This window comes from Magnolia sinica, chromosome 17, assembly GCF_029962835.1.
Source record: "Magnolia sinica isolate HGM2019 chromosome 17, MsV1, whole genome shotgun sequence".
NCBI classification, from domain to species: Eukaryota; Viridiplantae; Streptophyta; class Magnoliopsida; order Magnoliales; family Magnoliaceae; genus Magnolia; species Magnolia sinica.
The window spans coordinates 54333880-54359746 of NC_080589.1; the positions used below are offsets into that span (position 1 = coordinate 54333880).

At 40.3% G+C, this 25867-nt stretch overlaps 2 protein-coding genes across 6 annotated transcripts in view; both read left to right on the plus strand.

The window, feature by feature from the left end:
- The window catches only part of LOC131230383 (vacuolar protein-sorting-associated protein 33 homolog), a 103897-nt gene extending 96625 nt beyond the window's left edge, over positions 1-7272 (plus strand). For 3 of the 5 annotated variants that reach the window (XM_058226275.1, XM_058226276.1, XM_058226271.1), the window contains one exon: positions 6509-7272. In XM_058226275.1, the coding sequence (XP_058082258.1) occupies positions 6509-6598 (90 nt within the window). In that variant the 3' untranslated portion in view covers positions 6599-7272. The remainder of the gene's footprint in view (positions 1-6508) is intronic. The other 2 variants (XM_058226272.1, XM_058226274.1) reach the window with 2 other exon arrangements.
- A 15474-nt stretch (positions 7273-22746) lies between these two features.
- LOC131231418 (uncharacterized) lies at positions 22747-23909 on the plus strand. The gene has a single exon (XM_058227589.1). The coding sequence runs from the start codon at positions 23272-23274 to the stop codon at positions 23815-23817; it is 546 nt and encodes a 181-aa protein (XP_058083572.1). The 5' UTR covers positions 22747-23271; the 3' UTR covers positions 23818-23909.
- The last annotated feature ends 1958 nt before the right edge of the window (positions 23910-25867 follow it).

Sequence of the window (25867 nt, forward strand, 5' to 3'; positions counted from 1 at the left end):
TTGCATGTCATATTTAATTTCATGTCGTGCATCAAATTTGGTATCAGAGCCAAGTTTTCATAGGAGAATACAATGCATGACTAGGGGTTAGTTCATATATATATATATATATATATATAGATGCACCACACCCATTCATTTAGGGCTGTTTAGAGGTCCATAATTCATGTTATAGGCTGCTGAAATTTTTGTTATCAGAAACTAGGCAATTAACATTGCTGAATTTTCTATTATCCATTTATTTTGACAGCCATATTGCTGGATTTTTGTAGAGTTGCATAATTTCGTTCATATAGCGTCCTATAGGTTCATCTAATGTCATTAGGGTACATATAGCGGAGTCTAGGCACATATAGTTGCATCTTAGGACCCCTTGTGTAGTGCATGCCCACACTTACTGGACGCGGCTTTAGTATACACCCCATCATGAACACCGAGCAACTTACCGAGTCTCTCTCAAGAGAATAACCCAAAAGTTGGATGCCATGGATGCAAGCATCAAAGCATCTTCGCAGCAGGTTAATAATCGTTTAGATCAATTAGATTCATGCGTCCATCAAGTTGAAACCTCCACCCGAGCAAACACCACCATTGGTGAAGATACCCAATCTCAGGCAGGTGGTCAGGAGGATAGACAAGGGAATGTGAGTGGTCAAGGAAATGGTCGTGGGTGCGCACCCGTGCACCCACCCCGCAAGGGGCATCATGATCATTATGACCCCGATGCGCAACTCCTCAAGGGAGTTAGAGTAGAGGCCCCTACATTTAATGGCCAATTGAAGCCTAAGGCTTTTTTAGATAAGTTGGCAGATATGGACCACTAATTTGAGTGGTACGACATGTCAGATGCTCGCCGAGTCCGATTTACCAAGATGAAGCTTGTGGGCCAAGTAAAGAGGTTTTGGACTATTTTGGAACGAAAGAAAGAAAGGTTTAGAGAATACCCCATAGTCCACTGGGAAGAAATGAAAGAAATTTTAAAAGAGAAGTACCTCCCTTTCTCTTATCACTTGAGGTTGGTTGAAGATTGGCAATCTCTTCGACAAGGTTCCATAAGTGTGGCTCAGTACATTAAGAAGTTCAAAGAGTACTTGACCCGGTGTGAGGTTGAGGAGGATCCCGTACTCACTCTTGCTCAATTTAAGATGGGCCTCCGTTTTGATATTATGAGAGAGTTGCTTGCCAAAGACATAGACACTCTTGAACATATGTATTAAGTGGTGTTGGAAGTCGAGCAATACCTCAAGGCATCTATGAGAAAGCGGTTTGAGTCCCGTGATTCTGGCGCTAAGGCTAACCCTTCTGCGGCTAAGCCTAGCACTGGATATCAATACGAGCCTTCCAGTGGTTCTCAGTCTAGGCCCAAGGATGATCAGGGTAAAGGAGTTTTTGGGTCTGGCTCGCGTAGAAGCGATGTGACTAGGTGTTTTAGATGTCAGGGGTTTGGTCACTTTGCCCACCAGTGTGGCACGAAAAAGGGCACCAAAGTGTTCTTTATTGATGGGTAAGTAGAAGTAGTGCGACAGTTGCTATTGTTTGTTGTGCCTTTTCACAAGCAAAGAATATTGATGATTGGCGCCGCAACACGATCTTCTGTACCTACGCAAAATGTGGTGATAAGAGTTGCAAGACGATCGTGGATAGTGGTAGTTGTGCCAATGTGACATCCACTGGTACTGTAAGTCATTTGGCTTTGAAGCTTGAAGCCCATCCTCAACCCTATAGAGTGTCTTAGGTTGATGAGACTTCCATTCCAGTCTCGCACCATTGTTTTGTTCTTATTCAGTTTGGATCATATAAAGACACTCTGGTGTGATGTTGTTCCCATGGATGTTGGCCACATCATTTTGGGTAGGCCCTGACTCTATAATAGGGATGTCACCATATTTGGTCGTTCGAATGTGTGTACATTCTCGTTTGAGGGCAAGAAAGTCAGGCTAAATCCTCTCCCACCCAAGAACATGACTAGAAAGGAGTCCACCATAAAGAGTGGTGTGAGCAGCTCGAAGGAATTAGAATTGAAGTCCAAGTCTAAGTCTCTCCATATTCTAAATGCCAAAGACTTTGGGCGAGAGACTGAGTTGGACTCGATGGTGTACGCCCTTGTGGCTAGGGAGAGTGCACTAGAGACTAGTGTAGAGTTATCCGCTGAGGCCATTCCGGTAGTGGATGAATTTTGTGATGTCTTTCCTGATGATCTACCAAATGAGCTTCCCCCTATGAGGGATATACAACACGCCATTGATTTAGTCCCTGGGGAAACTCTACCAAACCTCCCTCATTACACGATGAACCCAAAGGATCATGCAGAGTTGAAGCGGCAGGTTGATGAGCTCCTAGAAAAGGGTTTCATTCGAGAGAGCATGAGCCCGTGTATCGTGCCCGCCTTTCTTACACCTAAGAAGGATGGCACATGGAAGATGGGTGTTGATAGTAGCGCCGTCAACAAAATCACAATCAAGTTTCGGCTTCCCATACCGCGTCTGGATGATATGTTGGACATGATAGCCAATGCTGCTATCTTCTCAAAAATTGACCTCAAAAGTGGTTATCACCAAATCCGTATACGCCTTAGCGACGAGTGGAAGATGGCCTTCAAGACGAAGGATAGGCTATACGAATGGCTAGTTATGCCTTTCGAGCTGACTAATGCTCCGAGTACCTTCATGCGTGTGATGACCCAAGTGTTGAGGCCCTTCATGGAAAATTTCCTAGTTATTTATTTCGATGATATCCTGATTTATAGCATGACCAAGGAACAACACCTCAACCATTTGAGGCAGGTTTGTGGGATCCTTAGAGCCGAAAAATTGTACGTCAACCTAAAGAAGTGTGTGTTTATGTCTAGCAGTGTTATCTTCTTAGGTTTTGTTATGTCATCTGAGGGAGTGTCGGTGGATCCCGAGAAGGTCAAGGCCATCATCAATTGGCTTGAACCGCGTAATATTCACGAGGTGCGTAGCTTTCACGGTTTGGCCACCTTCTATAGACGATTCATTCAAGGCTTCAGTTCCATTATGGCTCCTATCACGGATTGCATAAAAAAAGGAGAGTTTCAATGGATGAAGGCAGCCTTGAAGGCCTTCAAGGAGATAAAGGTCAAGATGACCGAAGCTCCAATCACATGACTTTCGAATTTTTCGAAAGTTTTTGAAGTCGCGTGCGACGCGTCAAGAGTCGGCATAGGAGGAGTACTTAGTCAGGAAGGACACTCTGTCGCCTTTTTTAGTGAGAAATTGAATGAGGCGAAATAAAAATACTCCACCTATGACGAAGAATTCTATGCAGTAGTGCAATCGTTGCGCCACTGGCGTCATTATTTATTGCTGCAAGAATTCGTCTTGTTCTCAGATCACGAGGCCTTGAGATATCTGAACTATCAGAAAAAATTAAACCCTAGGCACACCAAGTGAGTCTAGTTCCTTCAAGAGTACACTTTTATGCTTAAGCATAAGGCCGGTGTAGAGAATAAGCATGCCGACGCATTGAGTCGTCGAGTCGCGTTACTCAATTCCATGACTGTCAAAGTCACGGGCCTTGAGGGTGTTAGAGAGGATTATTCTGAGTGCCCAGATTTTGGAGTTGTGTACACATCGTTGTGAGAGAGTTCGTCAGAAGCTAGCAATTAGTATTTGATATTGGATAGATATTTTTTTAGGAGTGACCATTTGTGCATTCCTTGCACCTCCTTCCGCGATTTTCTTGTCTGGGAGTTACATTCAGGAGAGGTCGTGGGTCATTTTGGTCGAGACAAGACCATTGCCTTAGTGGAGGATAGATTCTATTGGCCGAGCCTCAAGCGAGACGTGGCCAAAATTATAGGGCAGTATCATGCTTGTCAATTGTCAAAGTAGAAAAAGTAGAATACGGAGCTATACACACTTTGTCAGTTCCATTTGCCCCTCGGCAGGACATCAGTATGGACTTCGTGCTTAGGCTCCCCAAGACTATTCGGAAACACTATTCCATATTTGTTATCGTGGACCGTTTTTCTAAAATGGCCCACTTCATCCCTTGTTCAAAGACCTCTGACGCATCTCATGTTGCCAACTTATTCTTTAGTGATGTTATCAAGCTTCATGGGTTACCCAAAACCACAATGTCTGACCATGATGTGTTGTTTATGAGTTATTTTTGGAAGACACTGGCATATGATGAGTACTAGGCTCCAATTTTCTTTTGCCTACCACCCTCAGATGGATGGTCAAACTGAGGTGGTCAACAGGAGCCTATGAAATTTACTCAGGTGTTTTGTGGGGGAGCACACCAGGAGGTGGGACACTGCACTACCTATCGTCGAGTTTGCATTTAATAGTTCTATCAATAGATCCACAAGTGTAAGTCCTTTCGAAGTCGTTACTGGTTATAAACCTAGGAAGCCTATTGATCTTGGCCCTATATCTTTGTCACATTGGCCATCAGAGTCTGAAGAGTCCTTTGCACATCATATTCATTCATTGCGTCAAGAAATCAGGCAAAAGATCAATACTACTAATAAACAATACAAATTTTCTGCAACCAACATAAACTATTCAAGAAATTCAATGTAGGAGATTGTGATCGTCCGCATTAGGCTGGAGCGGTACCCTTAGGGAATCGTTCGGAAATTACACGTGCGTAGCGTTGGACCATTCAAAATTATAAAACGAAACTGTCCCAGTGCGTATATGATAGATCTTCCACATTCCATGGGAATTAGTTCTATGTTTAATGTGGAGGATGTAGTTTATTTCAGGGGACTACTGATACATTGTCCAGCCTTTCACTTAAATATCCTGATTCCCCAGACCTTTCCCTTAACCCATGGCCTCTTCCCGACCCATCTTCCCAGCGTCTACCTCCCATACCTACCCTTCCCACACCCAAAGAGGAGATAGAGGATATTCTAGACCATCAGATAGTATCGATGTTGGACGGCAGCTTTCAAAAGTTTCTTGTCAAGTGGAAGTCACACCTAGCTTCAGACAGTACGTGGCTCACTGAGGAAGAGCTTCAGAAACTTAATCCAGATATCTTGAAGCGGTTCAGGAGCTTTGTTTCGCCGGTGGCGAAACCTTCGCAGCCGGGGAGAGTTTATGGGGACATCATGCACACGCCCCCCACCCTACGCATGTATTGGAGCAGGAGGGGGGCTCCACTTTCGATTTGGATTGACGACAACATTTTTGGAGGGCCTCACAGTTAGGGGCTGCGCTATGGGGCTTTGGAGTGAACTCGATCATCACATATATTCTACCATCAGATCTGATGATCGTGACCCACTATTTTAGATGATCTAGGATTTTGAGTTTTGATTACTTTTGTTATTAGAAACTTCATGAACGGTTTCGATTCCTTAATATTTATTTGCTTTAAGTTTTGGTTTTAGTGCACGCACATGGCGCAAGGGTAAAATTGTCTTTTGGGGTTTAGGGTTTTCTTATAAATAAAGCAACCCCATGTAGGTATTGGTATGAAGTTTATGAATACAATTCCTGCATTTTCTTTATCTCTATCTCTTTGGGTTGAAGAATCAAATTGGGTGTGAAACCCTCCATTCCTCGAAGGGCTAACTATCGTGGTGTGAAGCCACACTCGTTCCAAATCACCCCCACCTCTTTACACCTCACATTCATCATCTTGTATATCCATTCCATCTTCAGATTCATCCTCTCTTATACCCAAGTTCTCTTCTACAGCAGTGTACAACGGATTTCCAGATTCTAGCCCATCTGGGGGCTGAAACTTCGGCGGAGTACCATGCACTCGCTTGGTGATGGATCGATGTGAAATTTGGCATGGAGGCAGCCCTACCCTGGCCGATCCTAGCCTAGAAGTCAATTTCTGACTTTGTGGGCCCCACACACATGCGGATGGTTGGGCACGCATGTGCGCCCAGGGCCATCTGTTGTCCAGCACATGTGGCTCATCTCAGGTTCTGTTTTCCTCTATTTTCCTTTTCTTTAGATTTAAATCAAACCATTTAAACTAGATCCCTAACCCTAAGAGTCCCAAATCCTAATTATTCCCAATTTTCAAACCCTAGATTTTCGCCCAAATTGAAACATGGTGAATCTCTTTAATTGAAGAACAATCCTTTACAAGAATGGATGACTCTTACAATCCTTTGGGATTGTTTGGTTTATAATTTTAATTTGATCCAGCCCTAAAATTATGTAGGCTTGGACCCTCGTAGATTCCCCTTTTTGAATATTTGATCGTATGTAGGATGTGGAATTTTGTGATTGTTTAAATTGGTATAATCTAAAGCGTGAGCTCTTGCATATTATATTTAATTTCATGTCCTGCATCAAGTGTGATCCACTCATCCGATGATAGTGGTTTCTACCACTTGGATTGGCTGTCTGACGCAACAAAGCAAAGTGCATGTCTTTTTCTTTTCTTTTTCTTTTCTTTTTTTTTTTGGTTTCAGCATGCATGTAATATTATGAAGCCTCATCTCTGTCGCTATCAGCTTTATATTTCATGTCTCAATTTTGTCTACAATTGGAGCTCTTACGTGTTGCAGGAAGGAATGGCATATGATTTGATTGTTGGGACGACGAAAATGGTCAATGGTCACACCGTGCTTGAAACATTCATGGATAGCGCCAGTTAGAGAGGTATCGACGGAGGTGTGAGTTTTCTTAATTCCATTTTGCAGAAAGTCGGTATCTGCCTTGTTGTAGCTCATCTTTCTGTGTTTCTTCTAAATTATTTGGCATTGCAAGTTATGCAGTTTCATGAGCTCTGTGTGGCAGACAATGGCCCTTTGTATTTTCAGTTAGGGAAAGTTGTGGCTCTGAGAACAGAACAATTTGGGTTTTCCATCACTTCAAGCCTGTGTTGATATGGAGCTTTGAGATTCAAATGCAACTCCACATCATACTGCACATGTGGGACATGCATCAGGTGGGCTCCGCCATGTTGATGACTGGCTGTGAGATCAGGCCAGCGATATATTGTGCTGGCCAAACATCTCCACAAACCATGGATGCTTTACAAAATTGCCACTGATGCACATACAACTGCATGTATAGTCTGCATGATTTTGGGTCCGTGTCGCCCAACTGATGGACAGCTTGGGTGTCCAAAATTCATGCTAGCATGGCACACGTGGCTGCAGATAGACAGCTGTGTATGTGTGTCTTAACTAGGGTTGTTGATGTGGCCTGAAAAAGTGTGTTTTTTGCTCACTTGGTTGGACATGCTCTCTTTCCTTTTGAACTTGTGAGCATTGGTACAGATGTTCATTACCAATGAAGTAAGATGTATCAGTGATTTTTCTTCCTCCTTTTGTGGGTTTAAGTATTACATGTTTGCAGAAACTAGAAAATTTATCAAGGGTTTGTTTGGATGGTGGGAAAAGAAATGATTATTTACAAATGGATTGCATGAGTGGGAATCTCATGAAGCTCCAACATTTGTCGCCCATCATGGGAAAACTTGTCATTTTCTTTTCTTTTTCCACTACCCAAACAGGCTTAAATGATCATCCGTGAGAATTCCCAGGTTCAATGCAAATGGACTAAAATTCTTATTGAATTTATCCACTCAATTCAAGCAGTTTATTGTCAAACTTAAGATTTGCTAAATCATTTGAATCTGGATTTATTATTTCAACTTGAATCCTGTTGATCTTGGATGAGTTTGCTAACCCTGGAGGCACCTTTTTCCATGTAGCACATATGCTAGTTTTGCAATCAAGGAGGACATCTAAACAAAGTATTAAGGTGATTCCTGCTGTGAAAATGACCATAAACAAAAGTTAGGCTGGTCGACCCATTAAGTGGGCTACAAGAATGGGCGTTTTTAAAACGATATTGCCAACGGCTTGCATGCAGCATGCATGATTGCTAGAGCTAGAAACAAACCGAGCTGGCTCGGTTAACTCGCTCAGCTCAAAAGCTAGGTTTAGGCTGAGTGGAGCTGTTCAATTGAGGTTGAAAATTTTATATATATATATATATATATATATATATATATATATATAGGAATGCTCACCTACACACCTTACGTGAGCACCTGTGTGCACCTTTACACACACGTGTCTTAGGCACATAATATGAATGGTCCACGTGATGTGGCACCCCTTGAAACCTCACACGCCTAACTTTTAGCCCGATCCAAAACTCTGGTGGGCTATGGCAAAAGGAAAGAGTTTCCTCCCTTGATTTGCATTTCTCTTTGCTATGGCCCATAGAGTTTCAAGGGGTGCTGCATCATGTGAACCGTTCGGATACTGTGCCTAAAGCACTTGTGCAAAGGTATGCAGGTGAGCATTCATATAAAAAAGGGCCCCTTTTAGAGCTCAAATTTGGCCTGAGTTGCTGATAGACCTGAGATATTGAACACGCTGAGCCGAGCTGGCCAAAACAGCCAGAGGACTAAGCTGATCTGAGCCGAGGTAAGCTGCTGGCCGAACTGACTCAAGCTTGGCACAGCTCGGTGTCCAGCTTTAAATTGATTACTTGACCAGCCTGGCTTATTTGCATATGGTCATCATAATGGCTGGGGCTACCTAGGGAAGTGGTTAGATGCATTTGGGAACTAGAACTGGGTGGATGAATTGGAGAGAGTCTATAGGCGTGGTTAAATCACGTGCTTTAGGAAATACGATGCACAGAGAGAATTTTGATGAGGGTCTAATGGGCTTAGGAACCTTATGGCTGCAACCTCCATAAAAGAGGTTTCTGTCGAAGGAGGTTTTTCAACATTTTTTGTGGGTCGACACTTTGAAAACCATGCTGCATGGATTAAAAAAACCTGAAACTCGACTTGACTCTATGGTCAGTCGGGTCGGGTGGACTCAAAGACTACCTTAACTTGATATTTCATAAATATTATAAGTTTAAAAATATTTAGTAGTAGCATATGTTTATATATATAAAGGGAATAAGTATTTTATAAATAGAAAAATCATTGTCAAAATGACTGAAGGTAGACTTTTAAGTGTATCTCTGATATTTGAGGTTGGGGTTCAATGTCCTTCCCTTCTCGAGTTGGGTTCGAGTTAGACCCTGAATAACTTACACAAGGCTCTGATGTTGATGATGATGATTACAATGATATGGACTACCTTTTTGTAAAATCTTGTCATTTCCTCATTTTCTATATTTTATTTAATGATATTTTGAATCCAAGTCAAATGATCTAAACAGTTTATCACATGAATGCACCTAGCTCCAGATTGGCTGTCTTTTGCTACTAACATAATGATTTCAGTAATTTCTCAGGCTCAGGAATTTCTTGGGTGATTAACTTTGATTTTATTTCCAAGATATTATTAGAAAAATCTCACTGAAAAATAAAACATTTATTGTAAATTAATAAATAATTTTAACATTTATTGTAAATTAATATATATATATATATATATATATATATATATTATGTCTGTGTGTGTGTGTGTGTTTGTGTGTCAAACAACCACTTTTTCCAAAAGCTCGACCCATTAGAGGACAGTGCATCCATGTATATCAAGGGACTTTTCTTTTCTTTTTTTTCTTTTACACACGCGCACACACTCATGCTGTAGTGGGATTTCACCACCTATGGATACTCGAACCCTTGACCGTGTGTTAAAACTGTGTTAAAACTCTTGAGAGTTGACCACCAGAGCAAGAGTACACTCCCCTGCTCGTGCAACAGAGGAACATACTAAACAAAGGTGGAGGAACGCTCACAGCATAAATAGGCAGGACTTGATTTCTTGGTACTTAGGCTAGACGTGATTTTCCTAGTCCCCCATGGGAGAATATAATATAGAAGCATATTTATTACCACCAAAATTTGAACACTTCACCTTCCGCTATACCATGTGAAATAACCACTTGCTCTAAAAGCTAGAGCCCAATAGAACTTTACAAAGTTTACAGACACTCCCTCTCACCCCCTAAGCAACAAACATTCGAGGTTGTTTTATGTAAACTTTTTTAGTTAAACTTGCATGTAAGAATGCATTCTTAACGTCCAATTTGATACAAGGGTCATGACTTGTGAGCTGCTTTGAGATCAACACTCGAACAAAATTTAATTTGGCTACTAGTGAGAATGTATCCTCATAGTCAAGTCCCATGGTTTGTGCATAGCCATTAACCACAAGACGCTTTCTGTCTTTCAATGGAGCCGTCTGGTTTTTATTTAATGGTAAATACTGACCGGCATCTGACTATGCGTTTGCTAGGAGGCAATGGGACTAACATCCAGGTACTTGTATGATGAATTGTTGCTATTTCTTCTTCCATAGCCTTTTGCCTATCGGGATGAGGCAAGGCATCATAGTACGCAGTAGGGACCACATAACCGGACTGGGACAACACAAAGGATTTAAAGGATGGGGACATGCGATGGTATGAGACAAAATGAGAGAATATACTAGCATTACCCCTGCAATTTGCCAATATTCATAACATTTTCCATGTATCCATGCTCAGAAAGTATGTGCCAATATTCATAACATTTTCCATATATCCATGCTCAGAAAGTATGAAAGAGATGCATCGCATGGCAGCAAATACTTGAAATATAGGAAGATGTTTCTTATGTTGAAAAGCTTGTACGTATCCTAGATAGGAAGGAACGAATCTTATGAACCAAGGTTATACCACTGGCAAAGGTGCAATGAAGTTACCATAGTGAGGATGAAGCCTCATGGGAGTGAGAGACCCATGAAAACTATCCTGAATTATTTTGAGACCTAGGGTATGATGAATTTCAGGACGAAATTCCTTTTAAGAATGATAGACGGTAACGCCATTGATGAAAATTTAGGGGTAGAATTTTCTTTTTAAATTTTTATTTATCCAAAATAACCTTCTAATGAGCTATCTAATTATTTTGAGGTAGATCCATGATTATCTATCCATCTAAATACCATTCCACACCATGGATTTTATAGTCAAACTATACAAATCGATGATTGACTCTTGGATTGACAATTGGACCCTTAGAAATTATCAAAAGAATGAATGAATCATCTACATCGTTTGAATTGATTTGATTAGTCTGAAAAATATCCAAATTGAACCATTCATTTTATTCCCCATATTGCTAGCTCTCAAATGATATGATTCTCATATTTTTATCCTCACAAATGATATGATTCTCATATTTTTATCCTGAGTAATTATCTTGATCTTAGGCCAAGAGTATAGATGGACATGATTTACTTCATGTCCATCATCTTGACCATTGATTTCACCATCCATTCTGCACTTTCAATACACCAAGACATTTTTCCTAAGCATATGCAATATTTACATTAAGATGACACTCTTGGATTAAACTAAATCATGGCCGATTAGTGTCCATAAGGTTGACCCACGCACACTCATGTATGCCCTATCATTCATGGGATTGAGAGAGTACTTTTGTTACGTATACCCTTAGAGCTATGATCGGTCCTAACCTATTTCTGCCTATCCTAATAACCCTTGGTAATAAAACAAATTTTGATATGACATACACCACTAGAGAGTGGATGGAGGTCTTTGATGTTGATGGTCAACTTGGTGGGACCCAATTTCATGATGGCATGTATATACATTATAAGCTACACCCTAGAAAACTCTTACCTAAAATCCATTAATTTTCCATTAATTTTCCAAACGTTTCTTGAAGAGATTTTTCCACCATAAATCTCACCTTTTACCCACCGGCTTTTCTCAATCACCCAAACTTTACTTTTCTTAATTAAAACACTGTTGTACGGATTGACTCTTTGTAGATGAAAATACCCTTGCTTTCATGGTGGCATTGTGATATCCACGGTGCCACCATAGGACTCTGTCTTGTCCACAGTGGCACTATAGACATCACAGTCGTATCGTCAGATTCTTTTAAAAAATTAGACAGACTGTCACAATGGCACCGTGATATCCACGGTTCCACCGTGGGACTCTATCTTGTCCTCGGTGGCACCGTCAGATTCTTTTAAAAAATTAGACAGACTGTCACAGTGGCATCGTGATATCCACGGTGTCACCGTGGGACTCTGTTTTGTCTCCTCTTCAACCTTCTCTTATCTTCATATGAGAATACACAAATACCAAAAACCCATTTTCTATAATCTTCTTCTCACTTATATGAGAATACTCTTCTACCAAAAAACCATTTTCTGAAATCTTCTATTCTCTTCCAAATCTTCTCCTCTCTTTCTATTTCTTTTTGAAGTTATTGGTCAATTTCATGAAGTTCTTGGTTAATTTCATAAAGCTCTCGTTCAATTTTACGACAACCTTGAAAGAGGGGATCCGACGAGATATAGGGCATTCTTCTCAACAAAAACCTCACCCCAATCAATTCCATGTTCATTATTAAGATGAAGCAACGGATGTAACACGATCGATTATTAGCCTGTGTATATCCATCGACCCAAACCTCACCCTAATCAATTTCAGCTCATCTTCATACAATCTAATCTTCGTCCCATAAAATTGCTCATCTATACCAACATAAGCCCTCGATAGCATGACCCGAACCTCACTTGATGGAAGGTTTGTATCTTGTAAAAGAGATCCTATAATATATGGAAGCAAAACCAACTTAAATAAAGTTACATACCCTTTAGAGCTCTTCATCCATTTTAAAGATCAAGTGGGCCACTCTGCAAAAAGAAGGGATTGAACGTCTACCATTGAAACTTTTTCGAGGGTCACAAAAGTTTTGGATCAATATGATATTTATTTTTCCTCTTCATCCAGGTCTTTTTAACCTTATGAACTAGATTAGGTGGAAAATAAATGTTATTGTAGGACTTACGAATGTTTTAACGGTGAAAATATTATCCACACTACTATTTCTGGTGTGGTCCATTTGAGCTTTGGATATGATTCATTTTTTTGCTCATGCTTTAAAATGATCTCTAAAAATGGATGAACAATGTGGATATAATAAATACATCATTTTGGGGCCCATTTAATTGTGATCTCCTTTGAACTGTTCATATAACTCGAAAATTGTCGAGTACTTTATGAAATTGACCAAGCACTTCATGAAATTGACCGAGCACTTCATGAAATTAATCAAGCATTACATAAAAATGACTGAGTATTACATGAAAATGTCTGAGCACTACATGAAATTAACCGAGCACTACATAAAATTAATCGAGCATCACATGAAATTAACCGAGCACAACATAAAATTTACCGATCATTACATGAAATTGACCGAGCACAACATGAAATTGACCAAGTGTTACATGAAATTGATTTTCGTATGAAAACTTTCTAAACAGTTTTGTCACTTTTTTATTGCATCAATCAGGCCTTCGATGCCATCGAAATTTGAATTTCGATGTCATCGAAAGGTCTTCGATTCATCGAGAAAGATTAAATTTTTTTTATAAGTTCTCTGGACAAATTTATCCATGTTTCGATGCCATCAATCCCTCTTCGATGTCATCGATAACTTACTTTGATGACATCGAAAGGGTCTCAATTGCATCAATAATAATTAGAGTATGTCAAAGCTTACTGGTGACAAATGGTCAAGTTCGATTCTATTGAAGTTGGTTCGATGCCATCGAACTTCCTTCGATGCAATCAATAATTCCCAGCATATTTTCAGTTTGTTGCTGGACTGTTAGGCCACTTTCTCGATGCCATCGAATAGTTGTTTGATGCCATTAAACCTGTCTCGATTGCACCTGATCATGATTTTTGCCTATTTGTTTCAATTCTCCACCAACTTTAAAGTAACTCTAATCTAAGCTTACTTAAGGTTTTGCAAATATGTTTTGGGGTAAGTTTAGACCTTTTTAAGTGGGATATATACCTGATAGGGTTTGGTTAGGGAAGTGAGGCTTAATATACCTATGTTGTGCTCTTGAACTTCTTCAAATTGATGAGTCTTGGTCTTGTAGTCTTCAATTGGGGCTCACTTGACACTAGGACTCAACATTAACGTATATTGACAAATAAGGGCACTTTCACCTACTGCCTTGGTGAGTTAGGTGAATTTCATGTAGTGCTCGGTGAATTTCGATGAATATGATTGTTGCATAGATAACCGTGTGTTCTGGACTTTATCCACGGTTCATCTTGATTGACAAAACTATCTAAGCAACCAGATACAACTAGGAGTATTATAACTTATAATACTGCCACAGCATTGGAGCATTTTCACTAAGCATGTAAGGATTATTTAAAAATACAAAAATGGTTTGGGTTGCAATAGGTCGGGTCTGAACCTGTCGGAGCCGATCAAACAAGTAAAAAGTTCAACCTAGTCGGGTCTGGGTCTTATATTATTGGCCCAGCCCAACACAAACCTGATGAAATCCAATTCTATTCAATGATTCCTTATTTATTGCTCCCTTAGCCTTGAACGCTTCAGGCTGATCTTTCTTTTAGTTCTAGAACATAATACAAGAGAATGACTTATATTTTATTTCTCAACATCAATCAATCTTAAACAGATCTCAAGTGGGGCCCACCTGAGTATTGGATGTAGCTGAAACTTGGCCTGACTCCTCATCCAAGCGGGACACACACAATGGATGGGCTGGATTTGTGAACCACATCACAAAGGGCCCAATAAATGATTATGAATGTTTTAATGGGGGTAACCACTCTCACCGAGTGTGTTGTGTAGCGATGTGGAGTCGACTTTGAGTATACTGTCACTTTGAGTATATTATGGAAAGGCTCAAGCTAGGGATCCTGTAATTCCTAAATTCGTACATCATTCCCTCTTTCGGGTCATCCGTGGATATAAAGAAACTAAAGGCAATGATTCACACAATCCATGGACAGGAGGGTGGAGATCATGGGTTCAAAGTTTTCAAGTTTGAGTTGAGAGGAATGCCCCAGATGAAATTCACCGAGTACTATATGAAATTGATCGAGCATCACATGAAATTGACCAATCATTACATGAAATTAATTGAACATCCATGAAAATGACCGAGCATCATATGAAATTGACTGAACATCACATGAAAATGATTAAGCATTACATAAAATTGACCGAGCATCACATGAAATTGACCGAGCATCACACAAAACGACCGAGCATTACATAAATTGATTAAGCATCACATGAAATTGACCGAGCATCACATGAAATTGACCGATCAATACATGAAATTAGAGGTTTGACGTGTTTTGAATCATATGTTGCAAGGAAACAAAAATGAAAAGAAACGGATTTTTTTTTTTAAATATTACTCTGAGCAAAAAAAAATTGAAAAAACCGATAGCGTGTATGGGTGATTGCGTGCATGTGAGCAAACAAGCGGGCATACATGCATGTCATGCTTAAGGAATGTGAGTAAAGGATGGATGCTACCTCTAGGTGCACTGAGAATAACCAGCTAGCCATCATGGCTGTTAAGGGTGTTAGGACCCCATAACACAAAATCGTTGCTACAGTTGATGTTGTTGCATAAAGGCCATCATGGCTGTTACATAACCATTTTGGAATACCTTGAACAAGGATGCAAAGGGCAAGAGATGAGGCACAATAGTTAGTCCGAGAATTCGCCTAGTAGCTTTGTATTTTAGTTTTTACAAGTGAGCCCCATGGTTTAGTGATCTAAACAATTGATAAGATGGTCCCCACATCCAGCTCCCAATTGAACAATCTTCAGACAAGCCCAATAGAAGAAATCAATAAAAAAATGATAATCAAGAAATCGGAAATATCATTTCAATTCAATTTATAAACAGAAAATTACATCCGGTCTATATAAAACAGTCCCAGGTGAGTCAAGGTAGTAGACCACTATCGCCTACTACCTTGGCAAGTCAAGTTAGGGGGGTGGAGCTCCTTCTTTTTGCACGCAGCACAGTACGAATTTGAGCTTGCGATACATCTTCTCATTCCACCTCTCCTATCAATGACTCATCTCTTCGACTCTGGCTTCGCTAGTAAGATGAAGCAATGAATGTAATACGATTGATTATTAGTCTACATACATCCATCAACCCAAGCCTCACCCCAATCAATTTCATCTCATTTGCATACAATTTAATCTTTGATTATTAGTCTGCATACATCCAACAACTTATCTAAGTGTTCATGGGTTTACCTTAGGGTTGTTGCTAACTATTCACTCATACCGAGCAACTTATTCATTTGCAATGAAGCGCCGACTCTACCCTGGATGATCCACTGACCATTCACTCATACCAAGCAACTTGTTCATTTGTAATGAGGCGCCGACTCTACCTTAGGTTGTTGCTGACCATTCACTCATACCGAGCAACTTGTTTATTTGCAAGGAGGCGTTGACTTTACTCTGGATAAGCTGTTGACCATTCACTTATACCAAGTAACTTGTTTATTTGCAAGGAGGCGCCGACTTTACTCTGGATAAGCTATTAACTATTCACTCATACCGAACAACTTGTTCATTTGTAATAAGGGACCGACTCTACCATAGGGTTGTTGCTGACCATTCACTCATACCGAACAACTTGTTCATTTGCAATGAGGCGCCGACTGTACTTTGGGTGACCTGCTAACCATTCACTCATACCGAGCAAATTGTTCATTTGCAATGAGGCGCCGACTCCATGAATTGGACATAAAAGTGACTGAGCATTGCATGAAAATGACTGAGCATCATATGAAATTGATCGAGCATTACATAAAAATGATTGAGCACTTCATGAAATTGACCGAGCATTACATGAAATTGACCGAGCATTACATGAAATTGAAGTTCTTGTTCAATTTCATGAAGTTCTCGGTCAAGTTCACATTCAACATGAATTTTATCACAACAAAATACAACATTTTACAAAATTTTCCTCTTTTTCCCACGCATGGCTTCTTCGATGGATGCACCATTTTCATTTTTTTTAAAAAAAATAAAGAAAAAAAAATTACAGTTTATGATAGCAAGGGTATTTTTGTCTGAAAAAAAAAAACTAACGAGGAAGAAAGGAGAAGATTTTAGAAAATGGATTTTTGGTAGAAGATATTCTCATAGAGTTTTTTGTGCTCGAGTATTCTCGTATGAAGAATAGAAGGTTTCGGGAAATGAATTAAAAGGAGGGGAGAGAAGATTTCAGAAAATATATTTTTGGTGGTAGGGTATTCTCGTATAAAGTGAGGGGAGAAAAGATTTCAGAAAATGAGTTTGTATCGCAGGCGTGTTCGTATTCTCATCCGAGAAAAAAGGAAATGGTTTAGTTAAAGAAAATAAAGTTTGAGTGATTAAAAAAAGCCAGGTGAGATTTTTGCCTAAATCCCCTCCTCCACCGACAGAATCTATTGAAAATTCCCTTTGCGCCTACCCCTGTGCGTTAGAACCCTTGCATAACAGAGAAGCCATGACCTCCTACGTGGACCCCACCTTCGTGTACTTGGATCTCAGCCGTCCATCACACTCAATTAAATTCTAAGAGGTAACATTATAAGTTTTGTGATGATCCAATGGCTATAAACAAATTAAATTCCATGTTGATGAATCTGCCCTAATGAATATAGCGTTTGCAACTTGATCTTACAGAACGAATGGGGGAAGGGAGATCATCACCTAGTGAGGACCTACGCCTACCATTGGGCAGCCGTGTGGGCCACCACACGCTGGCCATGTCGCTAGGCGTGTGGGCCCTGCACGCTGTCCACGTGGACAGATGTGTGGGCCCCACACGCTGTTCATATGGGCAGCGTGGTGGGCCCCACACTCTGCCACTTAGGCATGGTACCGCCCTACAATCTGTAAACTCTTTTCGAGCTTTATTTTGTTAATTTACAAATCTGGATTTTCAGTTTCTGTTTTGTGTGACAATCTTGAATTGTGATTTTTAAGATTATGTTTATAATAGAAACGAAGATGATCTTGCATAGATCTGAAGATTCCGTGGGTTATATCCAATGAAGGATAACCAAATCATGATAATTAGTAGATTTCGACATTCGGATCTGAATCATAGATTCTTGTGCGAACAAAAGATCTAGGGTTGTGGGACCATTTAAATTTGATCCAACCAATGTACCCCACCATACGATCTTCTGATACATTTATGCATTATACTTGAGAATGGATGTTGATAACGGTACAGATGAACCTAAGGTTTTGAGCTAATGTAGATCTACAATATGACTAGTCATGATCTTGTGTGATGGGCCCCACATAGAAAAAGATGGCATATACAAATCGTTCCAGGAATTTGGATTACCCAAATATGTAAAATCATTAGATCAGCCCTTGGAATTATGAATGGCCCACCACAAAGATCAACTTTTGGATGACAAAAGATTTGAATCTGTAAGTTGTATTCTTATAGATCTGAAACAACATGATTGGGTGGGCCTACCATATGCAATCCCTACCATCTTAGTGGGCCCCACCACGATCTTTTATTTAATCATTTGAACATGTCTACGATCGGAATAACATGAGTTTTGATGATATTTAGATGTATTGGATAAGAACCTTTGATTTATTGAGAATCTTGATTTAGGTGGACCCTACCTTTGGACCTTAATCTGGAAATGGAAATAAGAACTAGAATCTAATTTAGTTGTGGAATGTTAGGCCTACCATTGATCATGCGCAAGATCAATGGGCCCCCATCATTTTAAATCATATATCAGAAATGGGCCTAACTGCCCTAAACCAGGATCCAACGGTAGATTTGGCCATTCAACGGTAGATTTGTTCATATGAGGCTTTCTATGGTTTAAATCATGCCTAAAACCATGGTCTAGCCTTCATCGTCATGATCACTGGACCAATCTTAGATCTGTGCCATAGAATAGTAAGGAAAAATATAAAATGATCAAGTTGGGCCATTAACATTCCGATCTAGCTGAATCCAATCGTTCATTTTGAACAAGGACACCTAAATTGAAGGATCTTATATAAGGAACATAAGATCCACCTGAACTAACCTATAAACCCAAGCCGTTAGATCCAAAGTTGAGATGAATCATAAAATTCAATGGTTGGATCGGATGGATCTTAGCATCCGATGAAGCTTAAGATGAGATCTTGATATAATTAGACCTGATAAATGGTTCGGATCATATTATCAATGATGTATGATCAATATAACAAAATATCTAAGGCATGGATCTAAGTATCAGGGGGTCAGTGGTGTAGATCAACGGTTAGATTGTTGATGATTATTGGTTTCTTCATATATTAGTGTGAAAGTACTTGCTTAAGTATAATGCATTGACTAGATCCTTTAATTTATGGTCTCTCTCGAAAGAGAAAACTGTCTAAATACCGATAGTCGAAATCTAGCCCACAGATTAATAGGAAAATGATCAAGAAGCCCAAATGGTTTAAAAGAGAATGGACACGATTGGATAAGTAGTCACTTGCACGGATGGACTTTTCCGCATGCATCTCATGGCATTTCATATACATTTGCTTTGCTTACCTTTGATTTTTATTGATATTTATTAAAGTATACAACTACCTTATATGATGTGTCAATTCTTTAGAACACTCGACAACTTAGGGATTGAGTGTCCCTTAAATTCTTGGGCGAGTGTCCTATATGAACCTGAGTTGGTACCAATAGGGCATCCTTTGACTGAGGTCAAGGTTGGGAAAAAAGTTTAGCCAGCTTTAAAATAAACTACTCATCGTTAGATTATACGGTCACACATTGTATATAAGATACCATGGGCGAGTTCCATGAATACACTACTACATGTGCTAGTTTCATGCATGTCTTGGTTAAATGGGTGTTAGCAGGGCAGACGCTGTGCGTAGCCATGGCCTTGGTGGTTCAACTTATAACTGTACATTGGAAGTTGGTATGCTAATTTTTTATACTCTTGCTTTTGTATCACTACAAGAAATAGAGCTTTTACCAACGAAATTTTTGCCGACAAAAAAAAAAAATTCATCAGTAAAAGTTTTCCCGACGGCTGAAAACCGTCGGTAATAATGGTTTTACCATCATCTATTCAAATTTTTAAGATAGAAATTTTCGCGCCATCATGAAATCTTTCACAGTAAAAGTTTTACTGACGAATCAGAACCGTAGGGAATAATGTTTTTCCCAATGAAAAAAAAATAGTCAGTAAAACACAACTTTTACTGACGAAATTTTTTTTTTGTCGGTAAAAGTTTTTCCGACGGCTGAAAACCGTCGGTAATAATGTTTTTACCATCAAGAATAATATCATAATTTTTGAGTTACAAAATTTTCGCGCTATTTTGAAAACTTTCAATAGCTGGTGATTGGTGCTCTGTGGGCCCTACCATGATGTATGTGTTTACTCTATATCGTCTATCTATTTTTAAAGATCATCTTACGATATAAGACTAAAAATGAGGCACATCCCAATATGAAATAGGCCACATTACAGGAAACAGTGTTGAATGAGCGTCAACCATTTAAAACATTTTGGGGGCCATAACACTTTTGGATCGAGATGATTTTTATTTTTCCCCTTCATCTAGGCCTGTATGACATAATAAACAGATTGAATGTCAAATAAACAGTATAGTGGGCTGAGGATTTTAATGATGGATATCCAATCACTATTGTTTTCATGTGGTGTGGTCCATATACCTCTCATTCTATCATGATGTATGTTTTATATCCACACCTTCCATCCATTTTGAGACATCATTTTAGGGCAATATCCAAAGAACGAGTTAAATTCTAAGCTCCAGCGGACCCCAGCACAGATAGTGGGACAATAACGCCCACCATTAAAAACTTCTAAAGGCCACAAAAGTTTTATATCAAGATGATATTTGTGTTTTCCCTTATTTCATGTATTTTTTTAACTTTTCAACAGGTTGGATTTCAAATAAACATTACGATGGGCCTTAAGATAGTTTCAATGATGGGAATCACTCTCCCCGCTGTTTATTGTGGTGGGGTCCACTACAGATTTATATCTACCTCATTCTTTAGCTCATGACTTAAAATGATATCTCAAAATTGATGGACGGTGTGGATATAACAAATGCATCATAGTGGGGCCCACAGAAATTGTGAAGTGTGCGTGAGTGAAAGTAGGGCATCCAAGAGACACCCTACAGATACGGAAATAGATTGGCTACCCACCCTGACACTAGCCAATGGCTGGTGGTCAGTGCTACTCCCCCGACACCAGCCATTTGTATTTTACAATTTTTTTGAAATATTTTATAATAAAAATGATATTCTATTAAAAGTTTTCAAAGAAAAATTAAGAGTTAAAAAATATACATTTTGAAAAAAAAATGTTATTTTTGAATGGATATTAAAATTTATTTGTGAAAAAAAAATTACTAAATTATTAGGCACATCCACTAATTAAACCTTTAATCATTTTTGGACAATCTAATCAATCCATATTGAAGAGTAAATAACTTCAGATGTTTAAATCAAATTTCACTGAAATTGTTGATCAATCTTGTATGCCCAATATCTTTCTCATATGTAGACTGATTGAGATGAGTAACTAGTCAAATTGAGGGTACTGATCAGTAAAATAGAGTGAATGGACCAGATATGTAAAATGGGCCAAATATTCTGGTCAAAATTACGAACCAACTTACTGACCTCTGTGGGTCCCACCATGATGTATGTGTTTCATCCATGCCGTCCATCCATTTTTACATATCATATTAGGGCTTGATACCAAAAATGAGAGGGATATAAATCTCAGATGGACCACACCACATGAAAACAATAGTGATTGGATATCCACCATTAAAACCCTCCTAAGGCCCACTGTACTTTTTATTTGACATTTAATCTATTGATTAGGTCATACAGGCCCAGATGAAGGGAAAAAACAAAAACCAGCTTGATCCAAAACTTTTATGGCCCCTAAAATGTTTTTAATGTTGAACACTCATTCAACACTCTTTCCTATAATGTGGTCCACTTGATATTGGGATATACCTCATTTTTGGTCTCATAAAGTAAAATGATATGTAAAAATAGATGGACGGCAAGGATGAAACACATACATCATGGTGGGGCCCATAAAGCACCGACCACCAGCCATTGGCTGGTGTCAGGGGGAGTAGCGAATCCGTTTCCGTCCAAGAGAGGACTCTCTCTCTCTCTCTCTCTCTCGGTCCTCTCTCACTCTCTCTCTCTCTCTCTCTCTCTCTCGATCCTCTCTCTCTCGATCCTCTCTTTCTCTCATGCATCCTCTCCCTTCTCTCTGTCTCTCTCACATCCTCACATGACCAAATTGGAAAGACAAGAGCCAACAATTTCAACTCTCAATAGAGCTATTAATAAATGAACTTAAGAGTTTTAGGTATAATTCCCCATGGGCTGGCCCACCTGAGAATTGAATCAGCTTGATTTTTGGGATCAAGAGAAAACATGCGGTGCTCTACCTGATGGACGGGATGGATCTCACGCACGTGAAGTTGTTTCCAAGCATGCCTATAAGGGCGTGTTTGGAGAGACCCATCCGATGGGAATAGATTGTATTAGGGTGGATGGCAGCTAATGATAGCTCGGTCAGTGGATTGCTGGGGATTGCTATATCCAGGGAATCTATCACTGAGTATGTTTGGCCCGCCTGGCTAATCCCAGGATTACACCAGGTCAATCCCTTCCAATCCATCCAACTAAACATGTCCCAGGCAAAATAAATGAGATTAGGAGGGATTAGGTGGATTTCAAGGTAATGATGGTGATGTCAATGAATTGCTGGCAATCCCGTGGGATTGCTCCAATCCAGGCAGAAGTTCAACGTGCCTGTTTGGCATGCCCGGCCAATCCCAGGATTGCTCCATTCAATCCCTTCCAATACAATCTAATCCCATCCAGTCTGCCCGGCCAAACAGGCCGTAAGAGTAATACATTCTTCTCGTGCAAGTTCCACCTGCAAATCAATGGGCCAACATTTTCAAGTCCAAGGCATGTTCCAGGAGCGGATTAGTTGTTAACATATTAGTGGGTGTTACCCTGACCATATGGGGCCCACCTTGGTGAATGTGTTATATATCCGCTGTCTGTTTTTCCCTCTTTTGAGGACTTATCCCAAAATATAAGTAAATCCAAATTTCAGGTGGACCATACCACCGGAAATGTGGCGATTGACTATTAAAAACTTAATATGGGTCGTAAAAGTTCTGGATCAAGCTGATCTTTGTATTTTCCCTTCATCCAGGTCTGTTTGACCTTATCAACAGGTTGGATGGCAAATAAACATTGACCTTACGTAATTTTTAATGGTGGGCATTCAATCATCACTGTTTCCTGTGGTGTGGTCCACTTGAGATTTGGATCTACTTAAGTTTTGGGACCACAAACTAAAAATGATCTTGAGAAACAGATGGACGGAGTGGATATATAGCACATTCATCAAGGTCGGCCTCATGGTCAGGGTCACACCCACTAACGTTTTATGCGGGTAACCCCTAATTCGCTCCCGTGTTCAGGTACACGAGCCCAACCAGTGCTCTCGACCTCATCGCATGAGAGGCATCTCTTGAACTCCTCATCCTCGAGCAAATCATTCAGGCATTTCGTCAAACACTTACATAGAGAACAATACAGAGAGAGGTGTACCATGAACCAGACGAAGCGATACGTGCTGCGGCTTTTCATGTCCCTGAAGTACATAACAGCGAACGTGGTGGACCGCAATAACGGACGCGTGGTTGTATCTGCATCGTCGGTGGAGCACGCCCTCAAGGACGCCCTGGAGTGCGGCCGCTCTTGCAATGCCAAGGCTGCAGCTGCCGTTGGAGAGGTCCTTGCCATGCGCCTCAAGGTAGAGGGCATCGGCCAAAGAAGCGATGGAGGGAGAGCAATCCACGCTAACGTGCAGAAGGAGATCGAAAAGAAGGGGTTCAAGAACCGCACCAAGGTGTGGGCCATCATCAACGCCCTCAAATCCAATGGCGTCAATCTCATCATCGACGACACCGACTCTGATCGTCCCCACTGAGAAACTAGAGAAGTAAAGAGAAATGGAATGATACTGTTTTGTATTGTATTATCATCCTGTTTCTGTTCATATCAAATCTCAATTTACTGGAAGTCTGGAATTATGTTTTGTGTGTGAGATAAGGTGTGCACGCTATGTGCTCGAAGAAACGCCTCAAAGGAGTTTCTCCCGTAAGATGCTTAAACCGAGGACATGCATAATGTAAGCGGAGAATCTTCATTCCCATTCTGGTAGGATGGGGCAGCCGCGACAATGGTGAGTTCGAGCAGCCCAGCTCAATTTTTAGACATGGTCCAAACATCAAACAGGTTCAAAAGCTCAAGTGGAACACACCATAGGAAAGAGTAAGGATTGGATGCCCACCATTGAAAAGAATGAGGATTGGACGCCCACCGTTGCAATTTTTAAGGGGTTACAGAAGTTTTGGATCAACCTTATTCATCCACATCAGAGTCACTTACAGAGCGTTTGGATCGAAGTTGCTTTACATAGGCTATTCATGCCTGAAGTAACTTATCTTGATTTTTACTTAAACAGGTAAGTATGTTTTGTACTACTTACGAGCCAAAAAGCAGAAGAGGTATGTTTGGTTTCCAACGTCACTTTAGTACTTATCCCTTAAATTTGTTTTGTCCACCCTTAATATCCACCATCCATCATGTTGTCCAACATTCGATGTGAACCGTTCACTATGTGGGGCCCTATCCCTGTCTTTAATATGAGATGTCCATCATGTGGGGCCTACCTTCAATGTGGACCATCCACTTTGCAAGGCCCACCTTCATTGTGGGTTATCCATCATGCAGGGGCCACCTTAGATGTGAGTCATCCATCATGCAGGCCCACATTTAATGTGGGCCGTCCATTGAGGGAGCTCGCCTTGGATGTCGATCATATATCATTAGAGGCCGACATTTAATGTGAATTGTCATCATGTGAGATGAACTTAACATAGGTTGTCTATCATGTGGGGCCCACCTTTAATGTCCACCAACCATTATGTGGAGCCCACCTTTGATGTGGACCGTCCATCATGTGGGCCCACCTTCAATGTGGGTCATCCATCATGCGGGGTGTACCTTGTATGTGGGTCATTCATCATCAGCGCCATTGATATGGATTATCTATTATGTGAGGCCCACCTTGATGTGGGTCAGCCATCATGGTGGGCACACCTTCAATGTTATTGTCCATCATGTCGAGCCACCTTCAATATCCACTGCCCCTCATGTGGAACTCACCTTTCATATGGACCGTCGGTCATGTGGGCCTCACCTTCCATGTGGGTAATCGATCATGCAGGCTGCTTTGAATGTGGGCATCATTAGGGGCATATCTTTGATGTGGTCAGTCCATCATATGGACCCTACCTTTAATGTGGACCATCCATCGCGTGGGGCCTCCTTAGATATGGATTATCCATCTCATGGGAGGGAGGGAGGGAGGGAGGGCGAGAGGGAGGGAAGTAGAAAAGTCAAAAAGTTGAAAAAAGAAATACAAGAAATTATGGCCTGTTTGATCCATTGAATGAGTTACTTTTTAACTTATGTTAAGTGATTAAGTTACTTTTTTCACCTAAGTTACTTATTTCAATAAGGTTTTTTTCTCACGCCCTAAAAGTTATTTATTTCAATAAATTAAACGGAAAAAAATAATCTTTTTTTAAGCTTTCTAACTTCTCTCTCCATATCAAAGGGGGCTATCTCTCTCGGTTCATGTAAGCAGGTTCTCTCTTAATGTCCATATCAAAGGAGCCCCGAAACCATATTGAAAATGGCGCTCACACAATGGATGATCCACATCAAAGTTGGCCTCACATGATGGATGACCCCATATTAATGTGGGCCCATATAATGGATGGTCTATATCAACGGTCAACTCATAATGATAAATAGCCCGCATCCAAAGCGGGTTGGTATGATGGACGTCCTACTTTAAAGGTGGGGCCTACACAATGGATGGTCTATGTCAAAGGTGGATTCCACATGATGGGTAGTGTATATTAAAGTCGAGCCCCACATGATAGAAGGTTATAGTGAGGTGACCCCAC